Genomic DNA, 26438 nt, shown 5'->3' with positions numbered 1-26438 from the left:
TGATTGAACATTCCAAACATACTGTACGCGCACTGTATAAACAAAATCATATTGCTATGCAACACATGCGGATATTTGGAAAAATTCGTTACGCTCATCTATCTCGAGCAGCTTCGTATGCAATGTACCTATACAACAGCCGTATGTTGGCATACGTGGCATGGATTTGAAGTGCAAAGTCAGGAAGGAACACCTATAGAAAAAAAAAAAAAAAAACAAACAAGCAAAGCACACGACCGATCCGGGTCCGGGTCTGACTGGCGTAAAAGTTTACAAAGCATAACTTTTACTCTCTCACTTCTCAATTCCTCCCTTCAGAAGTGGAGATCGCTGATGGACTTGCCAGCGGTAGTAAGCGGCGATGGTACGATAGTGTGAAATTGAGACACCGAAGGGACGTGTCCGATCCTTTCGTGTCCATGGGTTTGGCTATGTGTATGCGCGGTAGCGAAATCTTTAAAGCATCGTCCTCCGAACACAGACGGTTGAATGTAGGGTAATAAAATCGCAAGTCAGGATGGGTAAGAACGAATAATAACAATATTAACAACAATAACCAAACACAAAGGAGGAATCATAAAAGCAGATTATGCGCGAAAGGGGGAAAACTGTGCGTGCACGGGAAAAACCCAGTCGGGCAAAGTCAACGTCAAGAGGGTAATAACTGCCGACGGTGCGAATGGGAATAGCGTCTAGGTAGTGTGGCCGTACTCTAGATATATACAGACGGTGGTGCCGTTATTTGCTCTGAACAATGGGTACCCGGGGGCGAGAGAACATAAATATATTGAAGGGGCGTGTTATGTTGGCAGTGATCATTTCGGTTCGATACCCGCCCGGCAGGACGGACGGTAAGATATGATATAGAGAGAGAGAAAAGGCATATTCTACAATTATGTACAACTCGAGTGGACTTTGGGAGAGCGAGAGCGCGAGAACCAGGAACGGTAGAATGGATTATTTCTGGTTTAGCTTGTTGAAGATGAACACAAACAGGCTCCTTCAGGCAGTCTACGGTTGACGGTTGGTTTGAGAGGACGCTTGTAAAAAGTTATCGGGTCACTCGTGGTTTCAAGTGGAGTGTTGGAAGTTAAATACAATTCGGAACCTGTCTGAACGGATCAGTGCCGTCGTAGTTTGAAGAAGCAGAACACTACAGAACTGACGTTTTGTGGGGCCGCTTGTTTTGTGTGAAGATTAAACGATGAAAGGGTTCGTCGCTTGTGATTGAAGAAAAGTGTGAAAGGCATCGAATGTTTTCTAAAACGTATTAAACGACTGGCCAACGAAAAACCGGTGTATTGTGTTTGTTTTAATAGCAAACTTCCGAAACGAGTTCCAACAGTGGATATTATGAAGGTAAATATTAGTAGAAAAAAAGTGCTACTGCGTGAGACATTGGAATTTTTGGTTGATGTATTGTTTTATGTAAGATGAAAATTGCTGTATAAGTGGAATTGTTTGTAACTGAAAATTATCAATACAGTGTTTTACATCTTGTCAAAAGTTTTTTCGATTACGTTTACACGTTTGATAAAGAGTTTAAGTAAAACTCTGGAATTGAGCTAATATCCATTGGCCACTAGTTCCAATATCTATGTGTCATAGTGGAAAAACTAGTCATCCTGCAGGAATAGTAGTTAAAAATTGAGCGGTTTTGATCTTAATCTAGAGTAAAATGTGTTTATTGTTAAAGTGCTTACATAATTATTCAAGCTAATGCGACTTCTATATCAGTACGTTGCAGCAGAAGCACGATTTCGGTAAAAAAAACGTCGCTACACAAAAATAACAAAAGCAAAAACATTTTCTCACAAAATCTTTGTTATATGGTATGGAATGTTATTTTACGGTATAAAAATTGAGTCCGGACTCGAGGACAGACATGGTTATATTTAATTACGTTCTTTACCACAATATTTACAAAAACAATGGTTGTTTGCAATAAACTATGCCAAGGTCCATCAAAATAAGAATTTGTTTTTCAGAAAAAATTGATATAAAAGCACTCAGTTTTTTTTAATCCACAGGCAACATTTATAAATGCCACTTTAACTTATTTATCGTAAATCCTAAATTCCTTCAAAGCTACAACAAATTCTGCATAAACTAATCTTTTTTGGCCATTATAATTTTAGCCAAATATTTCTAAACCATATTCTAAACAATATTTGATCTACACGATTTTGTTTTTACGGTGAAATATGCATTCAACACAATAGAGCTTTCCAATCTTGCTTGTTTTGGGTTCATTAGTAGCTTAAGTATTTATATTATTATTATAATTATTGGTAAATACATAATAATATATTGATAATTATTGGTAAATACATAATAGGTTTGTGTTGCCAATCACAAATGGTAACTTCTCAACAGTGCACATAAGACGGACTCCATATAGAGGAGTGGTCAAAATTACCGAAATGCGAATTGCATATTTAAGAAGTTTTAAACATATGAATCTGTAGTTTTTGATCTATATTTTTATAATTTATCAATGAAGTCTTGATACATAAAACGGATCATGTTAGAAAACGCCTCGAAAGTTACCTCTTCCAAAAATTGAGGGAAACAGTTTTTCTGAATATTTTGGAATATATAAAATCCTACTAAAACTGTTCTGGTATGTTTACATACAATTAAGAGCTGAATATATTAGCTCTCTAAAACCGGAAAAGTATTTGATTTTAACCCTGCAGAGTCGGCCGCAGGCCACGTAGAAAATATTGAGAATTTTCCTAATTTTGACCTTCAAAAACATCAAATGTAAGCACGTGTAAGCACAGCTCCTGATAGTGTGCCTGAGAGCCCTGTTTGTGCTCCTCAAGAATCAATGTTAAAAGTTTGCGGAAAATTTGCGTTTTCGTGGAAAAAGATGATTAATTTTTTTTATTTTTTCGGTATATTTTGAATTTTTGGGTGATTTATCAACGAAATTCTTCGTATATCATAACAATGTGGTCCAGTACACTTTAAAAATGCGTAAAATTGGTATAATTATTGTTAATTGATTATATCATGTTATTAATTATATTATAATTAATTATAATTATTATTGTTTGTATACAATGACGAGTTTTTTCATTGTTTCAAAAGAAATGAGTTATGCTTCAATTCACGTGGATTATGGAGTAGTACAGAAGAAAACGACCGATTCGACAATAAAAAAATAATTTTGGCCGTAAGTCTTGATTTTCCTACCATTGTGTACTGTTAGAAATGTGTAATTGCATCTATTAGGATTTTTTTGCTTTCGAAATTGCGACTTACCAATCGTAGGGATATAAACCAGTCAAAAAAGGGAAATAAACATACAATTAACTTAATTGCTAACTTATTGGCTATACAAAGAGCTATGTCCAATAAAATTATTACCAATTTTTGACAAAAATTGGTAATAATTTTATTTGACATAGCTTCTGATATTTCAACACTAGTCTATGTAGTTCGGGTGAACCATACTAAGGAGGACGTCTCAAAATCATTTTTAGAATATTATTCTGAGTTCTTCGAGGCGTTTTCTTCCTTTTTAAACAACAACTTAACCAGATAGGTGCAGCAAAAAGCATTGCTGGTCTGAAAATTTGTTTGTAAGTCAAAAGTTTAATCTTCAAACAAAGTTTGAAATTTCTATAAGCATCTCGTATATTCAATGCACTTTGCTTGTATGCTCTCAATGTGCTTTTTGAAAATAAGTTTCAATCGTTCTTGTGTTGGTTCACTTTACATGGTGTAAGTCGAGCTTAAAATAAGTGCTGTCAAAGTTTCGGCAATGATCATTATTTTGTTTTTATTACGCCGAATTGAACTAAAGCTTATTTCACAAAAATATTTATTTTTCGATTTATTTAGCACACGCTAGAGTTGAAGCAAGAGTTATTTATAAGGAAAACAGCCGAAGTCAATAAGCTCCATAGAAAACGTGCACTTTAGTCTAGTTGATTCGACATTTTTATATAAACAATCAGTGTTGCCATTGTACTTCAATCGTTTAAAGTCTACCGAAATGAAATTGATACAAATAGGATCAAGGCATGGTTTAATTGTTTTGTTTCAGAGAAAAGTCGTTTGTTTTTACCGCTGAAGGTTTTATTTGAATGCTGATTTCTTGGATATTTATATAACTTACCAACCTGACCTCAACCTGATTTTATTTATTCAACACGACTCAGATGCAAAAGTTTAGTGAACATTAAAAAAGAAGATGTTTGCATTCATCGTTAAAGAATCAAGTTGGGCAGTTAAAAATTGCTTATCAACGAACTAAAACCGTAGAAAAAAAACAGCTCTAGTGTAATTAACCTTATGGCAAATTGCATGCAAGTGTGCTATCAAAGATGGTTGTCAATTTAATTCGATTTTTTCTTCATTCAGCTATGACAACTTTTGTTGAATATTTATTCGTTTCAAAAAAAAAATCATGAGATGAGAATTTCGAACATGTTTTTATTTTTTCTAAATTTTTATAGTTTAAGGAGCAGTAAACGTAACCGATTTTGTCGAATATTTGGCAAACTACATGGACTTCGTGTATTTGAAGTAAAAATCATAGAATGCAGAAGGTTAGAGTACTTCGCATAAATATCTTTGAAGCCAAAATTTGATTACCTCACTTTAAGCAATAGAAATTGAAGGGGATAAAGGATTGAATTTTCTGGTCTGGAAACCTGAAGCAGTTTTATGATGATATATTTAATCTGGATTTACTGAATAGCAAGTTATGGTTATTGGTATTTGGAATTTCAAATGTGGATCACATATCAGTTTTATCGTGGAAGGGATACATTGTTTTTTTTTTCTGAACGCGAATTTCACGTAGGTGTATGTTTCTTTCAACGTTTTCAAAGTTGTATTCATAATTATAGTATTCTTTGGTTTTTAAAAGTTTTCACAATATTATTTTTGCCTACGCATTGCTCGGTGATTTTTTAGGAAGAGTCATGACGGTATAATTATTGAATAAAATGAAAGAATATTATTGAAAAAAAAAAATCTACTGCTTTCTTACACAATTGGTGTATACAGTGTTACGAAAGAGAAATGGTTGACAGCAGAATCAACAAACCTTGAAAGATGCCATTGTTTAAAATTCTACCGATAAAAAAAAATAAATGCTCTGTGAAATTTCTCAGTTCTTGGGTTTCAACAATATAATTCTAGTGTGTAAGTTACAACCCTTTCTATTTGAAACTTTTATTTTCATTTGCTTTTCATATGTTTGAAAGATATTTTATAGTCTATACTCAGAGCCGGATTTAATGGGGGGCCCGGGCCACGAGCCCCCACATTTTTGGGGCCCCCACAAAACGAGAAAAGTTCTTTCCGTTATCAAAAATGAGATTCAATCAAAAGTTCAATTTACAGCAAGAAAATTTGAACAGACCATTCCAATCTGAAACTTTCCTTCAGTGTTATTTTCTCACGAGCGCCAATTTCACAACTACATCCATAAGAGTTCACCTTCGATTCTCTTGGAATGAAACACATTAACACACCATTTGAATCGAACCAGCGCGCATGGGAGGTAAAGTAGAGAAAGAAATAAACCACAAGTTTTTTTTTGCTGTTGATTCCAAATAAAAATAAGCTTACTTGTCTGAATCAGGGATACCATATGTGCGTTGCAAAATGCAGATTTTCAGAGTCCGTGTGCAGATTTTATTGACCTGCAGATGTGTGTAGTTTTTTCCTAGTTTCTGTAGATAATTGCCAGGGTTGCTTTATATTTGCCCTGTCTTTCTCAAATTGTGCACAAATTTTTGCCTGTGGATCGCAATTTTTTCAAATTTTGGTATGTTTCTTTCGATATCAAGTAAAAAATTTCAGATTTCGAGCAATTGCATCTTTCAAAAACATCTGGCACCTCTGGTTCAAATCATTCGACACTCGACAGTCAGATCTGGCTGTAAATTGTAAGCAAGCACCGAATTTATTATTACATTTGTTCAAAATGTGCGATCGCCACGAAATCCCGCGTGTGGAGCTCAAAAAAGAAGATTACATGAAGAAAAAAATCAAAAACCCGTTAGTGCCTTGCAAAAATTATTTTATTTGAGGATTTATTAGAGCCTTATACCCCGTTCACACTACACTGCATGTTACCTGATATCAGGCGATTCGTGTTGTCGAGGCCATATCACGATGCATATCACCTGATATCCCATACAATCGAGCTGTCATTGGATATCACCTCGGCTACATGGTATCGCGGATATCATGTTCGAAAACCAATAAAAACCAAATTTGCAGCAGTTAGCAACACGGCCAAAAGACATTTGACGCAACCCTACAAATTTCGAAATTCGCGATGCATGCAAGTTCGAGTTCGCGTTGGTGCGAGCCAACTAGCTGAAATTTCTATCCTAATTACATTGTTCTTGTTGTCTTGTTTTTGCCTTGACCTGTTTTTGTTTTTCTTCTCTTACCAAAGTAAATGTCAAATCATCTGACTGTAGAGTGAACACTCGAGGTGATATCTGATATCATCTGGCGATATCAGGTGATATGCGGCGTAGTCTGAACAAGGCATGATGATCTCGAACACAAGTGAAGAAAAGTCTTTTTCGAAGACGAAGATAAAAATGATTGAAAATAGGTTGCAACCGACTATGAAGAATGAAAGGCTGTCAAACTTAGCATTGTTGAGTTGAATGTACGATGTTCTGAAGGAGTTGAATGTTGATTATTTAATTAATAAGTTCTCTGAAAAAAAAACTTGAACAAATTTTTGGTAACTTTTCAATAACAAATAAATGTTTTTTTAACTCGTACGATAAAAAAACTGTCTTGTTTTATTTTGGGGGCCCCACTGTAAACTGGGCTCCGGGCCCCCACAATCGTAAATCCGGCTCTGTCTATACTCCATCTATTTTTTTTCTTCATCTAATTATAGTCTATACTCACGAAACATTGTATTTTTATGTATAAGAATTAAGTCATCTTTTGTAAGTTGGTATCATGGTATCAATTACAAAATAACAGAGCAAGCTTCTACTCGAAAAAGATATTAGTCGGATGACTTTGCATTGACAAAAACCGTGCCGATAGCATAGCGGTGTGAATCTCTCGTTCGTTCGAATATCAACTACTCTGCGCTCGCTTGACTGAAGTCTCTGTTCAAAATTCTATCAATTGATAGTGAAAAATTCAATGGTGAGTCGTTTATCTGACATTCAATCAGTTTGAGGGGGATAACTTTTTCTACAAGCATGATAGCGCCCAGAGTTGCCAATGTTCCAGTTTAAACTGGATTTTTCCATTTTTTTTTTTCAAGTTATCCAATCAAACAGTTTAATTTTTTTAATTTTTTAAATTTTTTTTTAAGGATATGTTAGATTGATATATTCTTTTTAAATATTTTTTCATTCCTCACAGCATTTTAGTAATTTTATCTTTTCACACGAAACACGGCCAAAATAAGAACTGCATGCCATGGTTGAAATACACACAAACAAATGGGTCTTACCAGATCATAAAAAAAATCTTCATTTTTTTTTCTGTTGCTTAATTTTCAAGAGATTGCCACAAATGATTGAAATTCTAACTTCACTGATGTTACGTAATAAATGTTGCAGCGGTACTTTTGTTGAAAAATGAGGTAAATGAAAAAAAACTTTAATTTCCTTAATTTGGGATAGATTGATTGCGTATTTTTAAATTTTGCTGCTGTAAAGGAAATTTTTCAGTCCATAATTTTAACAAATTGTAAGATCAAAACAAAACAGTTTAAATTGAAATGAGTAATTTTTTACGACGTGATATCACTTTAGTTGCTGTATTTAAAACTAATGCTTTTTAAAACTAATGTTTAATCAAAAATTTTATTGGCAACTCTGGTAGTGCCTTACGGTCCTCAGAAGAGTTTTTCTCAGGGAAAATTTCATACAAGTATCATGTATCGATATATTTTTAGAAGCCAACTGGACATCTCTAGAGAATAAGTTTTGAAAAAGTGGATTTTCTCGTATAAAATCGTATGGAAAATTAAAAAATCGGGTGCAAAAATACAGTTCCATCAATCGATCTGAAAAGTTACACAGTTGTTTAAGGACCCATAAGGAACACGAAAAGTGCATGGGAGCCATAAAATAACACCATCGCTTTTTTCCCATACAAATGTGTCCTAGTCTATTACGTATGTAGAATTAAATGCTGAAAATTATTTTTTCTACCAACATTGCCATTGTATCGGCGTCAGTCAAATTTCCATTATAAGTAACCTCTGCAACATGTTGTAGATTCTACTTACGTCTAGAATATTGACCTATATTTGTTTGCTTGATCCAGTTTAGTGTAGAAACTCGATACGTCAGGTTTAGCATTTGCGATCCCGGGAAATGCCTTTTCCCGGGATTGCAAACCCTCCAGTTCCTAATGAAATGTAGCAAGAGCTGGAATAGGTGATTTGAAAGTATTCTAAAATTTATTCCCCAGTGGTGGTTCAGCGGAATTAGGCGAAGTTTCACATAAGGTAATTACATTATTTGGGTTTGACGACATGAAGACCCTTCTCTTCTGTATTTAAAAAAAAAATCGATCACGAATTTCTTATGTAACTTAAATATGTTTTTTTTTAATTCGTTTTTCACGCTATTGCGGAGAGTGAAATTATAAACAAAATGAGATTTTGCATTCCCGTTTCCCGGGAAATCAATTCCCGGGTATATTGCACACCCTAGTCAGGTTACTTCTGAAGGAAATCCAACTGACGTATCGGCTAGTGATGCTTGAACTGGTAGTGTTGGCAGAAAAAATGATTGTCAGCAATTATTCCGACATCTCATCTTTTATAGAGACATCCTGACTCTTCAGTGTCTTCGGTAAAGTTGTCAAGCATAAAAAATACTTGACTTTAATGTAATGCAGCGTTACTGAGTTCTCTAAAAAGAGAGATCTAAAAACGTAGGGTTTTCCATACAACTTTACATATAAATGCAATACGCCAAGCGAAGGCAAAACCAATTGATTGCCACATCAATTCCTTTTGCTCACATTGCAGAGTTAGTGCAAACAACAGTTTCTTAGCAGAGCTTTGTGACCAATCATATGCTTCGGAAACCGGTCTGGGTTGGCTACAATGTATATCTGAAGACTACCAGATATACATTGTAGCCAACCCAGACCGATTTCCGAAGCATATGATTGGTCACAAAGCTGTCTCATTGTTTTTGCAGAAGTCTGCAATTGCTAGAACGAATAAATAATTGATAAATGTAGGAGACCTTGTCAGATATTAGTAGACACAGGTAATAAAGTCAAATACCGGTCATTAATCCATCGCTCTTCACGAAAATAAAGAGAGAGAGCCAAGCACCTTCATGATTAAGAAAAAACCTGGTTGGCTTCGTAGTGTTCGATCTTTCAACTTGATTAAAGAGATTATGAACGAATTCGCAATCCTTGCCGATAATCAAGGAAACCACGTTTCAACATTGAAATGAAGGTCAGAACTTTTTTTCAACTTTTTTTCCCCGTGTTTGTGAGTCTAAAATTGATACTATGATTGTTACAAGGGCAAACCATAATTTAGTTAATTATAGATGCATTAAAATAGTAAAATAGTAAGAAATAGTGAAAGAGAGTAAGAATTTATTCTTTGATTTTTCTCTATCTCTCTCGAATAGACGGAGTTCAAATCCTGTGGTGGCTGTTCAGAGCAGATCACCGATCGGTACATCTTCGAGGTGAGCGGTTGTACGTGGCACGGATCGTGTCTGCGGTGCAGTGTGTGCTACTGCTCGCTCGAACGTCAGACCTCGTGCTATTTTAAGGACGGCGATGTGTACTGCAAAACCGATTACATAAAGTGAGTTCCCACCGCGGTCGATGCACCAACCTGATCACTTACTAATTCTGTGTATATTTGGGGTTTCTTCTTCTTTCCTGCAGAAAATTCAAAACCAGCTGTGCGAAATGTTCCCGTTCAATATCGCCCTCCGACTGGGTGCGAAGGGCGCGAGATTTCGTGTTCCATTTGGCGTGCTTTGCATGCGATTCCTGTGGCCGACAGCTCTCGACGGGGGAACAATTTGCCATCATCGACGATCGGGTGTTGTGCAAGACGCACTACATGGAGCTGATTGATGATGGAACAACTTCCAGCGAGGATGGTTGTGATGCCGAGGGTAACGGAAAGAACAAAACGAAACGGATACGAACGACGTTCACCGAGGAGCAGATTCAAATTTTGCAAGCTAACTTCCAGATCGATAGCAATCCGGACGGACAGGATCTGGAGCGAATAGCACTGGCGACCGGGTTAAGCAAGCGAGTGACGCAGGTTTGGTTCCAAAATTCCCGGGCGCGCCAGAAAAAGCATGGTGAGATTTACTCCCCTGGATCGGATGTGTGCGATACTAATCGGTTTGTGTCATTCGCAGTGCCCCGAGGTCAAGAGCTGTTCAATGGTCTGCGGTCCGACATGAACAATAATAGCAATAGTAATGATAGCCCTGGAGGCACACCTCTGAGCGAAGAATGTGCGTTGGCTAAAGCTTCGATTTTCAATCATCACGGGTTCATCAATTTGATGGTGTGACATGACGCTAGGGGTCTCCACCCAATGGGAGGACCTGAGCATCATTCATTGCAGCAACAGCAGCCGTCACAACAGCACGTCGGTTACTCCTGAGGATAGCTAGCTTTCGGCTGGAGCATACCGATGTTCTGAAGAGGACCTGCAGGATTGTTATCAGGATGACACGAGTCGTTACCACCGGTTATCCCACTACCAAAGAAACGTGTGGTCTGAACGGAAACACTTCAGATCAGTCTGAAACGGAACTAAGGATAGGTTTGCATCAAAAGCAGACTCCTTTTAAGTTAAATTTACCTGCACAACAATTACAACCGTTACAGAGTTTAGCATGTTTGTGATAACTTCTACGCATTATAACTAGAAATGGTGCTAAGCATAAATAGATAATATAATGCTTTCATTCGATAATTATGTACATTATTTATATAGTTTATAGTGTAATAAAGAACCATTGTGTTGTAAATGCAAGTGTGTAGTACTTATGCATTTTTAGTTAGTATCACATATCATCAAGATTCCTTATAAAATTGAGACAAACAATGGTAAGTTATTATATGGAATAATCTTGATTATTTGCTGAATGAATCTCATTTAATATTTCGATTCTTTTCTTCAAAGCGTAGCACTAACCGATTTTACTGGGTCCAAAAAAACTTTTTCACAGCCAATGTATACTATCTACTTTCGTCCGCTTTGATTTTGCTATTATAAACTTTTGTATTAATTTTGAACTGATGATTTTGACATAAACCGGCAATTACTTTTCCGCTTTGATCGCTTTGTGGAAGTTCTCCGACAACCTATTTCTGTACTTTGAGTTAATATTAGAAAACTTTCAAAAATGTGTATGATTTTTGGATAACATGAAACGATGTAACAGAAAAACTAATTTTGGTAAAATTTAATTGTACTTTGATAATTTTTACGACCGTCAAAAGACCCATATTTACGACAGTTTAATTTGGAAATCAATTATTTCGACAAATCTGCGAAACTCGAATAAACATTTCTTTGATTTTTTGATAGCATTATGTAATATTGGTTGGTCCATCAATTCTCCGACAGGCTTCTTAGTGGAACCTGAAAAGAATGAAAAGAAGATAGACATATATGTGACTTGTTTTTGGTTAACGATTGGTTTTATGGTTTTAGAATGCTTTTTTGAAAAAAAAAAAAACCTAAATTAATCCACCTAGCGGTCAGACTCAGCCTTTCTCCTTCAAACTTATTATTTGTAAAAATAGATTTACATGAATGCTTAAATCCAATAGAGGTATATTCACTGTTTGGGTTTTAAAATATTGATGTTGTAATTGAAGTATAAAATATGAAATTTGACGTAATGTTAGTGCTTCAGAAATAGCGAAATAAAAGAAATGACTCTTAATTTCGAACAATTTAATCACGAGCGATACCGGGAACGTTCAGATAGTACGATACCACATTTAGATCATGTTGAGGCCATATTGATCAAAGCAGGTATAGTGTTGAATAGTCTTCATAAGGCGTCATACACAAATTACGTTACGCTAAAAATCTAGATTTCAGACCCCCTCCCCCCCTATGTAACGATTAGTAACGTTCGATATGACTCCCCTCCGTCAAATTACGTAACGCAGAACAACCTGACCCCCCTCAAAATTTTCAATTTCGAGCCAACATCGTAGTTACGTAACTATCCCTACTACCCCCCCTCCCCCGATGTAACAATAAGTAACGCAGGCTCAACTCCCCTCCCCCCCTTCTTCATGCGTTACGTAATTTGTGTACGATGCCTAATTCATAATTCATCAGTTAACCCTTAACTAGCACGTTCATCTGAAATCAATATCTTTCAAATCGGTTGTGTAGTTTTTTAAGATAATGAAGTTTCGTGATTTTCACATTTCGATACATTACAGACGAAGTTACAGTCCGATTACAACAAAATTCAATAGGGTGTTATGAGGCAGCTAAACCTTTCAAAGCAAAAGCAAAGCCTTGGTGATACATTCCGTATCGGAACTCGACCTTCTGTTTATTATACACAGACTTCACAGCCAACTGTTTAGTGTACAGGACAATTGCGGGGCTAGCGCTACGATCCTACTGACACTAACAGTCTCTCCCGAGACGAGACTCGAACCTACGACGAGTGGCTTGTTAGGCCAGCATCGTACCTCGAGACTAGCTGGGAGACGCTAGACCTTTCATTTGATACTAATTCTGTGGAAATCGGGTCAACCATCTCTGAGAAAAGTTAGTGAGTCCAAGTAGTCTTCGGAGTATGTTTCTTTTCATAGCTGTATTTCACATTTTTGAACATAACAGGCAAAGTAATAATCCGTTAGCAAAAAAAAAAAAAAATAATTAGGGTCTTATGGGGCAACAAGACCTTCCATATGACACTGATTTTATGAGAATCGGTCCAGCCATCTCTGAGAAACATGAGTGAGATTAAATAGTCTCCAGAACACGTTTCTTTCCATAACTTCTGAACCACAAGTTCAATCTTCATAAAATTCGAAAATTAAAGGTTTTTTAGGTCACCCGTTCATTTGAAACCAATTTTGTTCAAATCGGTTGTGTAGTTTCTGAGATATTGATGTTTCGTGATTTTTACATTTTGATACATAACCTCTAAACTAGAAATCAGATAACAATCAAATTCAATAGGGTCTTATAGGGCAACTAGACCATTCAATTGCAATTAATTTCATTTAAATAGGTTCAGCCATCTCTGAGAAAATCGAGTGAGATTGGGAGAGCGTTACACACACACACATACACATACACACACACATACACACACACATGCAGAAAATGCTCAGCTCGTCGAGCTGTGTCGAATGATATACGACATTCGGCCCTTTTGAGCATTTTTATACCTTTAGTTTTTGCAGTGATTGCTATATCTTTCTAGGAGAAAGGTAAAAAGTGAAATGATAGAAATGACTTTTAATTTCAACTTCAATCCCGAGCAAGGCCGCAAACATTGAAATAGTACAATATCAAATTTGAATGATGTTGAGGCCACATATTTGATCGTAGCTATAGTTGTAAACAGCCTGCGGGTTACGTTTCTTTCTATAACTTTCAAACCACATGTTTAAACATTATGAAATTCATTGTTTAAGGGTTTAAAAGCCCATTAATTTTAATTCAACTATGTTCATAGCTTCTGAGATATAAGAGCGTTTTTCACATTCTGACGCAGCGCCAAAACTAAAAGTTTGATTACAATGAAATTCAATAGCAACCTAAGTGGCAAACAGTGCTCTGATCAATTCTTTTTTCTACCGAACACAAAAATATCAGTCATTCAATTTCATCTTATCCGTTTTGTGCGAGACTTCGTACACCGTTCGTCTCTCTGAGCTGTCGCGTTCAATTTCGTTTTCCGATTGCAAAATAAAACGAACGGGCATTACGATCATCTCTTTTCCTCTCTAGTGTAGAATCCTCGCAATCCTGTTCGCACTACTTTATGACGATTTTTTTCGCATTTTCCTTTTGTTCAATATCCATTGATTTTTAGTGGCAATGAACGACCGGAAAAAAATTCATTTGACCGGCAGTCGCTGTATGCTTCTGATGCGTATATTCTGTTACTGCATTTTGGTGGCTGGAGGCGCTTGTTTTTGTTGTTCTTGTTATTATTGTTTAGCGATTATGGAAAAGTAAGGTGTTGAAGCTGTTTGATTAATTCTTCATACACCTCTCACATTCTCCATGGAAATCAAAGCATCGCGTTTGGACATGAGTAGTGTAGTTACATCTGCCAACGCGGCTAGCACTTTATGTTGCGCAGCTCGCGTCGCGGCGGTGCACAGTGGGGCGGCTCCATACAAATGCTGGCCAAGCGAAAAATTATCTTCAAATCATGGAAAATACATGGTTTTTATATAATTTTGGGACGCTGAGTACGAATTTGATATTATTTTTGCATGAAAATGCGTATTTTTGACGCCAGGGAAAATTTCATGTTTTTTATATATATTATATGAGGAAAATTTTACGTCGGCTTCAATCTTTTGGAAAATAAAATGCATGATGCTTGAAAGACTTTCATATGCCATAAAAACATTAAATATTAATCAGTTATCAAGAAAAAGAAAAAAAAATGAAAAATATGCTTTGTGTTGAAAATTACTTAAGACTTGTTTTTTTTTTTTCAAAGTGGCTATTGATTCTTTTTATCGCATTCGCATTTTTTCCATTTGCATTTTTTTCCATTCACTTTCACCTTCATCTTTATTTTTGTGTTCATTTTCAATACAGTTTTAATATCTTCAAGAAGGGTTTTCGAAATGCAGTTTCTAACGTCAAAATAACTATTCACTATTTGCTCTGTAGAAATTAGCAGGTGATGTATTATGTCATGGGTTATGTTTACACGATTTTTTTTACATGTGACTGGTATGATATAAACTTAAAACATGATTTTGGTAGTCAGTGCTGGTGATCCAAAACATAAACAATGACTAGTTTTTGATACTTCGTAAATTATCGAAATATAGATCAGTTAAACTTGTAAATATGCAAATAGTGTGACTAATTATACTGAAACTTGTTCGAAAACCTTGTTATTATCAGACTAATATGAGCCATTTGTTATTATGTAGACGGTTTGCAGTGTACAATTCAAATTTACATTTTTGAAATCCGACATGTGCCGAACACTCGTTGTTTCTCTTTGAAAGAAAGGTACTCTGCGCAACTCTGCGCAAGATCGGACTAGATGCATTTTAAGGCATTTTTTCCAAGCTATCTTTTAAAATTAGTGCCAAGCGATCCAAATGGCCGAATAGTGCCAAACCCTGCCGTTTAAACTTTAAACGCTGTTTTTGCAAAAAATACGTAATTTTTTAATTCCGTCAATTTATACATATATACATTATCCAATGATGAGGATTATACATTATCCAATGATTAGGATTTATTTTCCACTATTTTATAGACAACTTTTACTTAGACGTCATCAAGATTCAAGTTACTCTTGGGGCTCCAGCAAATTTCGCAACATTGCATTTTTTTTTTTTCAAGAAAAACGCTGAAAAACGCTGACTCAGTACACTTTGAAAAATCATAGAAAGTTCAAATTTTGTCGTAATGCTCTAAAAATTTGGATCCTGTCACTTCAATAGTATACAACTATACGAAAAATATAATTGAAATTAAATTCACATTTTCAATTTTGGGTCGATGGCCAGCGATTCCCCACTGTACTTTGTCCGAAGCTAATTTAGATTTTCGCATCGCTAAGTACAGGTCAGACTCGATTATATATAGTCTCTGAATTTTTTCCACTATATATAATCGAATTTTATATATAATCTAATCAGAGAAAAATGTATTTTATTCATTTTACATGAATGTTTTATTATTTTCGAATAAATAGGAAGAATTTTATTTTTGACACATCCCCCTAAAAGTCAGCAAACACAGTTATTATGAAAATTATACATATATCTTGTAGTTATTCCTGGTGTCAAATGGAAAGAAAAAGTTAGATCAGTATATATTGATTTGTCAACTCGTTTGTTTTTAATTTCTCAATTTTTGAAAATTTTCAAATTATTCGTTTGTTTCTAAATTTTTGTAATTTCTTTTTTTTTTATTTTTGAAATTTTTTTTATTAAGGTAATTTTATTAAGGTATTTCAATTTCTTTTAATTTTTAAATTCTTTAAAAATAACCAAAATTTTTCATTGTTTTTAATTATTTTCTATTTTTTTCCCTTTCCATCAAACGTAACGTATTTTCTGGATGTTTTCTTACGAAATGTTCGCTCTAGATCACATTTGAAATTTAAAAAAATTTTTTTTGCTACTATATATACTGCCGTTCTTATGCACGCTTGGACAACTATGCTTGGAACGGCAGTATAATCGAGTTTGAAATTATATATAATAGAATCATATACATATAATCGAGTCAATATAAAATCGAGTCTCTATATAATCGAATCCGACCTTTATATCATCGGCCTAACAGATAGATACTTTTGAATTCGATAGTTATCAGGAGGCTAATTTTTCAAGTCAATTTGTATGCGGGAAATTCTTTTTCGTTATACATTAATAGTGTTCTCCATACATTGTTGATGATCCTATTCATGCATCAAACATCAATTTTGAAGTCCGCCTGCTTCGCCTTCCCCTTAATCCGCTCCTGGGTACCAGAAACAACTAACAACTCACAACTAAAATTGAGCTAGTTTCAACAATTCAATTTAGGTGGCCTCTAATGTTTCTGCTGATTTGCAATCTAACTTTAATTTTTTGCATCTAAAAAAACACAGTTTGTAAGACGGTTATCAACCAATACATCACAAAACTATCAACTCAATTGTAGAACGTGATTTGTCAGGGCATAAGGATTGTCATTTTCCACTATTTATGCATAACGAATCAGAAAAAAAATTGACTGAAAAATTAGCCTACTGATAACGATGGATATAAAAAGAATAGAGTATATATCGGCTTATCTGTTGGGCCAATGATATAAGCGGAGCAAGAATCTGAATAACCTTCGGAAAAATATAAATTACAGCCGCGCGCAACGCAACATATGGTATAATGCTAGCCGCGTATGCAGAAGTAAAAACACTACTTGTGCCTGTCGGCGCTTTGCGACGCATAACAACGACGGACTTCAGCATTTCGCATGAAGAAATATTCAAACTATATCTCCACCTCATTTGTCCTCGAGCAATTATCGCTAAACATCAACAACAACAACAACAAACTTCTCCACCAAAAAATAACGTGCATCTGTAAGCAGTGTCCCAATCCCATCCGATGCAGCGAAAAAGCATTCATCGACCGTTTTTTGACCGTTCAGACAGCCAGTCAAGAACCAGTCGAGAACGAGAGAAACGAAAATAAAAAACGCCACATGCTGCCGATCATACTCTAGTTTGCTCCGTTCAACATAAAATGTAAATGATCGAGCGAGAGAGTTTTAAAATCGACTTCTCCGAAACTGCGGTCGCTATCGTTAGAAAAAAAAATCGTCACACGAGAGAAAGAGAAAAACTTTTTTTCGTTCGCCCGATCGTTTCTGCCGTTCAATTCAAACGAAAAAAGCATGTGCATTCATCGCAGTCACAATCAAATTTCGATCCCTTCTCAAGCACTGGTGGCAAATAGACCTTTAATTTGACACCAAGATAGAAAGAATCGGTCAGACCATCTCTGAGAAAAGTGAGTGCGAAAAAAAGGTGCACATGCACACGTACACACCCACACACAGACATATACATTTATACATGCATATATGCAGAAAATGCTTGATTCGTCGAACTGAGTCGATTAGTATATGACATTCGGCCATTTGGATCGCTTTTCTACGTTTTAATTAGCCAGTGATCGTTAGGAGAAAGTCAATATGTTTACTTTCATTATGTGATTTCACATTTTTAAGAACAACGGACAAAGTTACAATCCGATTGCAATGTAATTCAATAGCAACCTATGGGGCAACTAGACCTTTCATTTGACACTAATTTTGTGAAAATCGGTTCAGCCATCTCTGAGAAAAATGAGTGAGTTTAAACAATCTCAGGATAACTTTTCTTTACATAACTTTTGAACTATATGTTCAATCATAACGAAATTCAAAAGTTAAGGGTTCTGGAGATAGCCCAATCATTTGAAACCAGTTTTAGTGAAATCGGGTGTGCGGTTTCTGAGATATTGATGTTTCGTGATTTTTACATTTTGATACATAACCTCTAAACTAAAAATCCAATTACAATGAAATTCAATAGCAACCTATGGCGCAACTAGACGTTTCATTTGCAATTAATTTTATGAAAATCGGTCCAGCCATCTCTGAGGAAAGTGAGTGAGAAAAAAAAGTTGCACATACACACACACACATACACACATACATACAGGAAATGCTCAGCTCGTCGAAAGGGGTCGAGTGGTATATGCCATTCGGCCATTGGGACCACTTTTATATCTTTGGTTTTTTAAGTGATTGCTATACCTTTCTAGGAGAAAGGCAAAAATGTGATGTTTCTGTGTTTCGATTTCAAATAATTGTATAATAACTTAGCTAAATCTAACATCTAAATTTTTAAGCTGTCCTGATTCTGAAAAGTTTACTATATTTGCTTCAAAAATTTTCGACAGTTATGAGAGAATGATGCGTAATTTCTTTATTTCCGAGTACCGTTTCGAGCTGTATTTGTTCAAGGAGACTTCGCTCAAAACCGTTTTGTTTGGAACATTTACGAGTTTGTCCTTATGTGGTATTATTGGTTTTTTAAGCTATGGCACAAAAGTTATTTGTATTTTTTGTTCGTTTTGTTTACCAGCTCTTTGACATACAAAATTTAAATAGACTTGCCGCCAAATCTTATCGATAATACCGGCATTGTCAAATAGTAGGGGAAAGGGGGGCAGACCAGTTTTGAATTCATTCATTTTTTATCAAACAATCATACACGCAAAAGTTCAAGCTTACATCCACTGATGTGTTCACTCAAAAAGCACATTAAATGCTCTGGCTTTACACAACAAATGTGTCAATATGATAACGAAACAGTTGCGTAAGGTATACATTGACAGAGATCGAAATCAGAATATGGGTCATTCCATACGAAGTGACCACGGAAAAGAATAAACTTGAACACGACCATCACGGATTTGCCTCAAAGCTGGGGGAATTATTCATCTAGGTTCACTATGAGAAATACCCATTTTTGGTGTCGATTGGAATAACCCCCGCTCTGTGGGACGCCCTGTTTGTGACAAAGTCAGGCAATTTTTGTTCAAAATTCCGTTTTTCTTTCTCTTACAATTCATAGATGTAGGACGTCCGCAAAATACTGATAGATGATTTTTGAAGAAAATAAACCAAGGAATCCAGAAAAAATATAAGTTTTGACCGGAAGTGTTGCCAGATAAATTATTTTTGTATTTGAAAACTAAATTTACATTTTTCGGCAAATGCAGCCATTTTGTTTTAAATTTGATAATTTCATCGTGTTCCTTGGAAAATTTCACGTAAGAAACTACTATCATCCCGAGGTAAAATGAGCCAATCTCGAGATATAACATTTTTACGAAAAAAGATGTAAACTCCGTAATTAATTTTTTTTACAATTTATAGACGTAAGACACCCGGAAAATAGTGATAGATGAATTTTAGAGAAAATTAACCAAGGAATCCAGAAAAAATATTATTTTTGACCGGGAGTGTTGCCAGATAGATTATTTTTCTATTTTAAAACTAAATTTGCATTTTCCGGCAAATGTAGCTGAGTTAATTTTAAATTTGAAGGTTTCATCGTGTTTCTCGGAAAATTTTACATAAGAAACACTTATCACTCCGTGGTAATATGAGCCAATCTCGAGATATAGCATTTTTACAAAAATGGTTTCAAATTTCGTAATTAGTTTTCCGTAAAAATGCTATATCTCGAGATTGGCTCATATTACCACGGGATGATAAATGTGTCTTACGTAAAATTTTCCGAGAAACACGATGAAACCTTCAAATTTAAAATAAACTCAGCTACATTTGCCGAAAAATGCAAATTTAGTTTTAAAATAGAAAAATAATCTATCTGGCAACACTTCCGGTCAAAAATAATATTTTTTCTGGATTCCTTGGTTAATTTTCTCCAAAATTAATCCATCACTATTTTCCGGGTGTCTTACGTCTATAAATTGTAAAAAAAATTAATTACGAAGTTTACATCTTTTTTCGTAAATATGTTATATCTCGAGATTGGCTCATATTACCGCGGAATGATAGTTGTTTCTTACGTGAAATTTTCCAAGGAACACGATGAAATTATCAAATTTAAAATAAAATGGCTGCATTTGCCGAAAAATGTAAATTTAGTTTTCAAATACAAAAATAATTTATCTGGTAACACTTCCGGTCAAAACTTATATTTTTCTGGATTCCTTGGTTTATTTTCTTCAAAAATCATCTATCAGTATTTTGCGGACGTCCTACGTCTATGAATTGTAAGAAAAAGAAAAACCGGAATTTTGAACAAAAATTGCCTGACTTTGTCACAAAGAGGGGGTCCCACAGAGCGGGGGGTATTCCAATCGACACCAAAATTGGGATTTTTTCATAGTGAACCTAGATGAATAATTCTCCCAGCTTCGAGCCAAATCCGTGATGGTCGTGTCCAAGTGGCATGTACACTTCGTATGGAATGACCCATATGTATAATACACACAAAATCGTAGTGTTTCGGTAGACTTCGATTTTGGGCAAACGATCAGTTTTGGGGCGCTCAAAAATCCGCTGGTTACTTTCGCGAGTCGGTGCGTATCAAAGACTCTTTTTTTTAATAAGGGTGGGATTTGTTAGTAGCTTAAGTATTTATGATAAATATTAGTAAGTAATGAGTATGTATGTCCAATCACAATGGTGATTTAAATGGTGGCTTCTCAACACTGTTAGAAATTTGTGATTTTATTTGTTAGGATTTGTTTGCTTTCGTAATTCAGACTTATCGTTCGTAGGGATTTAATCCTACTTGTCAGAAAAAGGGAAATAAACTTATAACTAACTTAATTGCTAGCTTATTGGCTATAAAGAGAGCTTATCGTAGCAATTGAGGATTACAACGATTTTTGTCGAAAATTGTTAATAATTTTATTTGATATAGCTTCTAATGATTCAACACCAGTAAGTCTATGTAATTCGAGTGTACCAAACCAAGGAGGACGCTTCAAAATTATTTCAGAATTTTATTCTGAATCCTTTGGAGCGTTTTCTTCCTTGTTGAACCGCAACTTGACCAGATCGGTACAGCATAAAGCATTCTGGTCTAAAAATTTGTTTGTAAATCGAAAAGTTTGTTCTTTAAACAAAGTTTAGAATTCCTGTTAATGAGAGGATATAAACATCTCGTATATTTGATGCACTTGACTTGTATACTCTCAATGTGCTCTTTGAAAATAAGTTTTTTATCGTAAATTAGTCCCAAATACTTAACCTTGTCAGACCAACTCAAAATAATCCCATTCATCTTGACAACGTGTATATTGTTTGGCTTGAGGAGAGAAGCCCTAGGCTCATGCGGAAAAATTATCATTTGAGTTTTAGAAGCATTGGGAGAGATTTTCCACTTTTGCAAGTAGGAAGAAAAAATATCTAAACTTTTCTGCAATCGACTGCATATGACACGAAGACTTTTTCCTTTTACGGAAATGCTTGTGTCATTGCAGAACAATGACTTTGTGCATCCTGGAGGCAAATCAGGAAGATCTGAAGAGAATATGTTGTACAGGACTGGACCCAAGACTGAGCCTTGAGGTACACCTGCTCTGACAGGAAATCTATCAGATTTTGAATTCTGATAGACAACCTGCAGAGTTCGATTAGTAAGATATTTTTTAAAATTTTGATTAGGAAAATTGGAAAATTAAAAGTTGGCAATTTCGCAATCAAACCTTTATGCCAAACACTGTCGAATGCTTTTCCTATGTCTAAAAGAGCAGCTCCAGTGGAATAACCTTCAGATTTGTTAGCTGGTAACATATTAGTAATTCTGAGCAATTAATGAGTAGTGGAATGCCCATGGCGAAATCCAAACTGTTCATCTGCAAAAATTGAATTTTCGTTGATGTGTGACATCATTCTGTTAAGAATAATTCTCTCAAACAGTTTACTTATTGAAGAAAGCAAACTGATTGGTCGATAACTTGAAACTTCAGCTGGGTTCTTATGCGGTTTTAAAATTGGAGTAATTTTTGCATTTTTCCATAATTTGGAAAAATATGCAATTTTGAAGCAACAATTGAAAATTTTCACTAAAAATTCCATTGTGCTCTCAGGGAGATGTTTGATTAGTATATTAAAGATTCCATCAACACCAGGTGCTTTCATATTTTTGAAATTTTTAATTATTGATTTAATCTCATTCAAGTTAGTTTCAATTATTTCTGCAGGTAAAAAATTCTGGGAAGAAATTAAATCAAATTGACTTGTGACTTCATTTTCAATTGGACTCACAAAATTCAAATTTGAGTTATGAAAACTCTCAAACTGCTGAGCAAGTCTTTGAGCCTTTTATTCATACAAGAAAACTTTCGCCATCTTTTAAAACTGGAATAGGCTTTGACAGCTTCCAAAAGGGTTATGAATATGGTTTCAATTTTTCAAATTTTGATTGCTCAGAAGAGTAAATCTATGTTTAATCTCTTTCTGTAAATCTTTATAAATAGTTTTAAAAACAGGGTCACGAGAACGTTGATATTGACGTCTACGGACATTTTTCAAACGAATTAGAAGTTGAAGATTATCGTTAATTATTGGTGAATCAAATTTCACTTGAGCCTTTGGAACATAATAATTCCTGGCATCAGCAATTGCACATTTTAATGCTTCCAAAGCGGAATCAATATTCGAATCGTTTTGCAAATCAAGCTCATTATTGAAATTTCTCTCAATATGAGTTTTGTATCTTTCCCAATTAGCCTTGTTATAATTAAAAACAGAGCTCATAGGGTTTAAAACTGATTCATGTGATAAAGAAAAAGTTATTGGAAGATGGTCAGAATCAAAGTCAGCATGTGTGATCAAATCACTACATACATGACTTTGATCTGTTAGCACCAAATCAATTGTTGATGGGTTTCATACAGAAAAAAAGTATGTAGAACTATTCGAAGACAAAATAGAATAGTATCCTGAAGAACAATCATTGAATAAAATTTTGCCATTGGAATTACTTTGAGAATCATTCCATGATCGATGTTTAGCGTAAAAATCGCCGATTATAGAAAATTTCGAACGATTTCTGGTGAGTTTTTGTAAATCACCTTTAAAATAATTTTTGTGCTCGCGTGTGCAGCGTATCAAAGACTCGTGCATCCCTAATCACCGTAAGCAACCGAAACAGCCGATAGCGAGCCTTGTTGCAACAGAATTTACTGACGCTAGTGCCAGGAGCGTGGAACCGAAAACATATTAATAAAACCAGAGTCGTCGTAAAATGCAAAATGTTTTAAACAAACCCAATGTCTTTTTAATTGTTATTGATTCGATGATGTTTTTGAATGACCGGATTTATGATAGTGGATCGATCAGTTCATAATTGAATTAACCTAGTCAGTACTAAGAACATCAGTATTGATAACTGCTTGCACTGCTTTAACGATAGCAGTATTCTGAAAAATATTACCAATATCAGTACAAATCATCATGACAATACTAGCACCGGTTAATACTGCAAAAGTGTTTTGATTTTGAGCCGTTCAATACATTTAACATTCGCTAGAGCACCAAATGCGTTATAAACAATACACATTCGTTGTACTGGTTCCGAAACAGTACAAAAGATGCTCCAAAAAAGACGCAATATTGATGTGGTTACGCACAGTCCAACTTGTGCGTGTATATGTTGGAAAATGTCTATAAACATTCTAACCCAAAGAACATCTCAACTAATGATTTTTGGCATTTTACTGCCTATCAAAGGATTAAAATATATTTTTCTTTTTTTGGCAATAGTGTTGCCAAGTTTTTTCTTCCAATTATTCCCCAACAATTAAATTTTTCAATTAAATGGTATGGGTTCATCTCTTTTTTTCTTTTTCTCTCTTCATTACCCTTTTGATGCTAATTGTTTTAGATTTTTTATTATTCGGTAGTATTAAATTTAAAGTAATTTTATTTGAATTTTCTTTTCATAATGGAATGAACAAATATAAAACGAAAAAAAAAACGTAAAAATTATTTGCTTGCTCCTTTATTTAGTTTAGCGTGTATTCAATATTTACAAAGGCTCAAAAATCATTGATCGAAATAATTGGACGGGGAAAATGGAAAAAAGGAAAAATATATTTGGATTCTTCACCGAGTGCCACGATGAAATTATCAAATTCAAAATAATAGTTTCTGCACTTGCCAAAAAATGTAAATTTAGTTTAAAAACACATAAATAACCTATCTGGCAACACGTTCGGTGAAAACCTGTATTCCTCTCGATTCCTTGGTTTATTTTTATAAAAAAATCATCTATCATTGCTTTACGGTCATAAGATGTCGCTGAATTGTAAGGAAAAGAAAGAAGAGTATTAGACCAATTAAATCCGCTAAAATTGGTTGGTGTTTACAAGACTTTGTGCCCGATCGCTGTTCGTTTGTTTTTGAAATTTTGGGATTGGTGAACAATTTTAAACAATTTTGTACAAATGAACGAACATTCCTTGTAACACTTTCCTGCATAAGTACATCTTTTTGGTAGCAAACCGCCAAACAAACTGTTATCTCAAATGCACTCTCATAAAATTGACGAAAGTGACGCAGAGTGAAAAAAATCCACATCCACTCACATACCTTTTCTGCTTTGTTTATGTTTTACTTGATGATAACCAAATTTTGGCGACATTGAACGACGTCAGCACAATGACGTAGGGGAAAGTAGGTAAAGACGGACACTGCGGGTAAGATGGACACTTTTAATATTTCACAAACTAGAATGTATTATGATAGTTGAGTGATGCGAATACCTTCTTTATAGTGTGTTAATGCTTTTGAGTTGCATTATCGGTTTTCAGCAAGCAAACTGTCAAATTAATAAGTAAAACAAGGAATATTTTCGTGAACGCGCTATTTGATGTAATTTTTATTTCACGGAAAATAGTGAAAAACTCGTGAAACTTACGTGTTTTCATTTGCTCACAATAGTAAAGTGATTAATTAGTCTTTCCTCGGTTTTTAGTGAAAATCCAGCAGATTTTCGATGTTCCGATGAAGAGCTACGATCGTTTGAAAAATTTACAACCATGTCGGGCAAGACGGACACACTAAGGTAGGGAAAGATGGACACACGGATTTTCCAAGAATTTTCACATGTAGCATCTGTTGTGTACTACAGATGTTCACAAAGTACACCCGCGAGAGAAACCAGCAGATATTAATCACTTAGCAGTTAGAACAGGCCATATAGGCGAAGAATTTTCGCCTTCATCGAAACCCATCCTCTCAAACTGTTCACGTGATGTATAGATGGACTCTAATAACGTAGAGTAATGTATGGCCATCACTTAACACATAAATCAAAAGAATACTTAACGTACTACATCTTTTTTTGTGAGTGTCCACCTTTACCTTCGTAGTGTCCATCTTACCCACCCCAAGTGTCCGTCTTTCCCAACCATGTCAAAAAACAGCAATTTGTAGTCTTATTTTTGAAGACCCAAAACACATAAAACTTGGAGGAAGTTTACTAATACCAAAAATGATTATGAAAACAAATGACCTTAAGTTTCAATTTGTATGACTACTGCAATCTAAATAGCAATACCTAAGTAAATATTTAGATTAAACCTTAGGGTGTCCGTCTTTACCTACTTTCCCCTACATATACAATATTTGGAAGTAAATAACGCATCCGCTGAGAGAATACCGTTAGCGTTACGTTGGGACGTAGGTAGGTATATATGAAACGCTAGCTGCCGTTACAATGTAATAAAAAGTATTCACTATTGGCTTTTTGGCGTTGTATACTTTATTTTTGATGAACACCCATTTATTTTCCAAAAAATATTCAGAATTCTCAATACAGTATTGTAAAACTTTAGTTAAAGATACTGCTTAAAAGCACCCAAGAGAATACAGTGTTCGATGCAAATGTTGGATTGATCCATTTGAAGAATTACTCGATAAAAGCAATTATGAGTTAAATAACGCACATTTGTTGCAACATTTCTAAATCAAGCGGTGCAAAAGTCATGGCAATCTACTGCAATCTGGCCAAACAAGCACATTGTTTGTGGTTTTTCCACAAACACAAACAAGCACATTGTTTGTGGTTTTTCAAAAACCGCTAAGGGTATTTTGGGAGTTTAGTTGGAAAAATTATTTTTATGCGCATTTACGCTGAAATATCAAGCAGTTATATTTCAGTTATTAAGCAGGCTGAAGTATTAGC

General features: G+C 35.0%; 2 protein-coding genes across 3 annotated transcripts in view; one reads left to right on the top strand and one right to left on the bottom strand.

The window, feature by feature from the left end:
• The first annotated feature begins 963 nt into the window (after nucleotides 1-963).
• LOC129724795 (LIM/homeobox protein Awh-like) lies at nucleotides 964-11005 on the top strand. Of its 2 annotated transcripts, XM_055679966.1 has the most exons (4): nucleotides 965-1359; nucleotides 9624-9805; nucleotides 9889-10319; nucleotides 10380-11005. In XM_055679966.1, the coding sequence occupies exons 1-4, from the start codon at nucleotides 1354-1356 to the stop codon at nucleotides 10535-10537; spliced, it is 777 nt and encodes a 258-aa protein (XP_055535941.1). In that variant the 5' UTR covers nucleotides 965-1353; the 3' UTR covers nucleotides 10538-11005. The 2 variants fall into 2 exon arrangements, with proteins under 2 accessions (XP_055535940.1, XP_055535941.1); XM_055679965.1 differs by having other exon boundaries at nucleotides 964-1359; nucleotides 9889-11005.
• LOC129724794 (integrin alpha-PS5-like) overlaps nucleotides 10913-26438 on the bottom strand; it is a 33609-nt gene continuing 18083 nt past the window's right edge. The window contains exon 8 of the mRNA XM_055679964.1: nucleotides 10913-11617. Within this exon, the coding sequence (XP_055535939.1) occupies nucleotides 11588-11617 (30 nt within the window). The 3' untranslated portion in view covers nucleotides 10913-11587. The remainder of the gene's footprint in view (nucleotides 11618-26438) is intronic.

Source organism: Wyeomyia smithii, chromosome 2 (genome assembly GCF_029784165.1).
Source record: "Wyeomyia smithii strain HCP4-BCI-WySm-NY-G18 chromosome 2, ASM2978416v1, whole genome shotgun sequence".
NCBI lineage: Eukaryota > Metazoa > Arthropoda > Insecta > Diptera > Culicidae > Wyeomyia > Wyeomyia smithii.
Note: the sequence above shows the minus strand (reverse complement) of the source record. Positions and strands in the feature narration are given on the sequence as shown.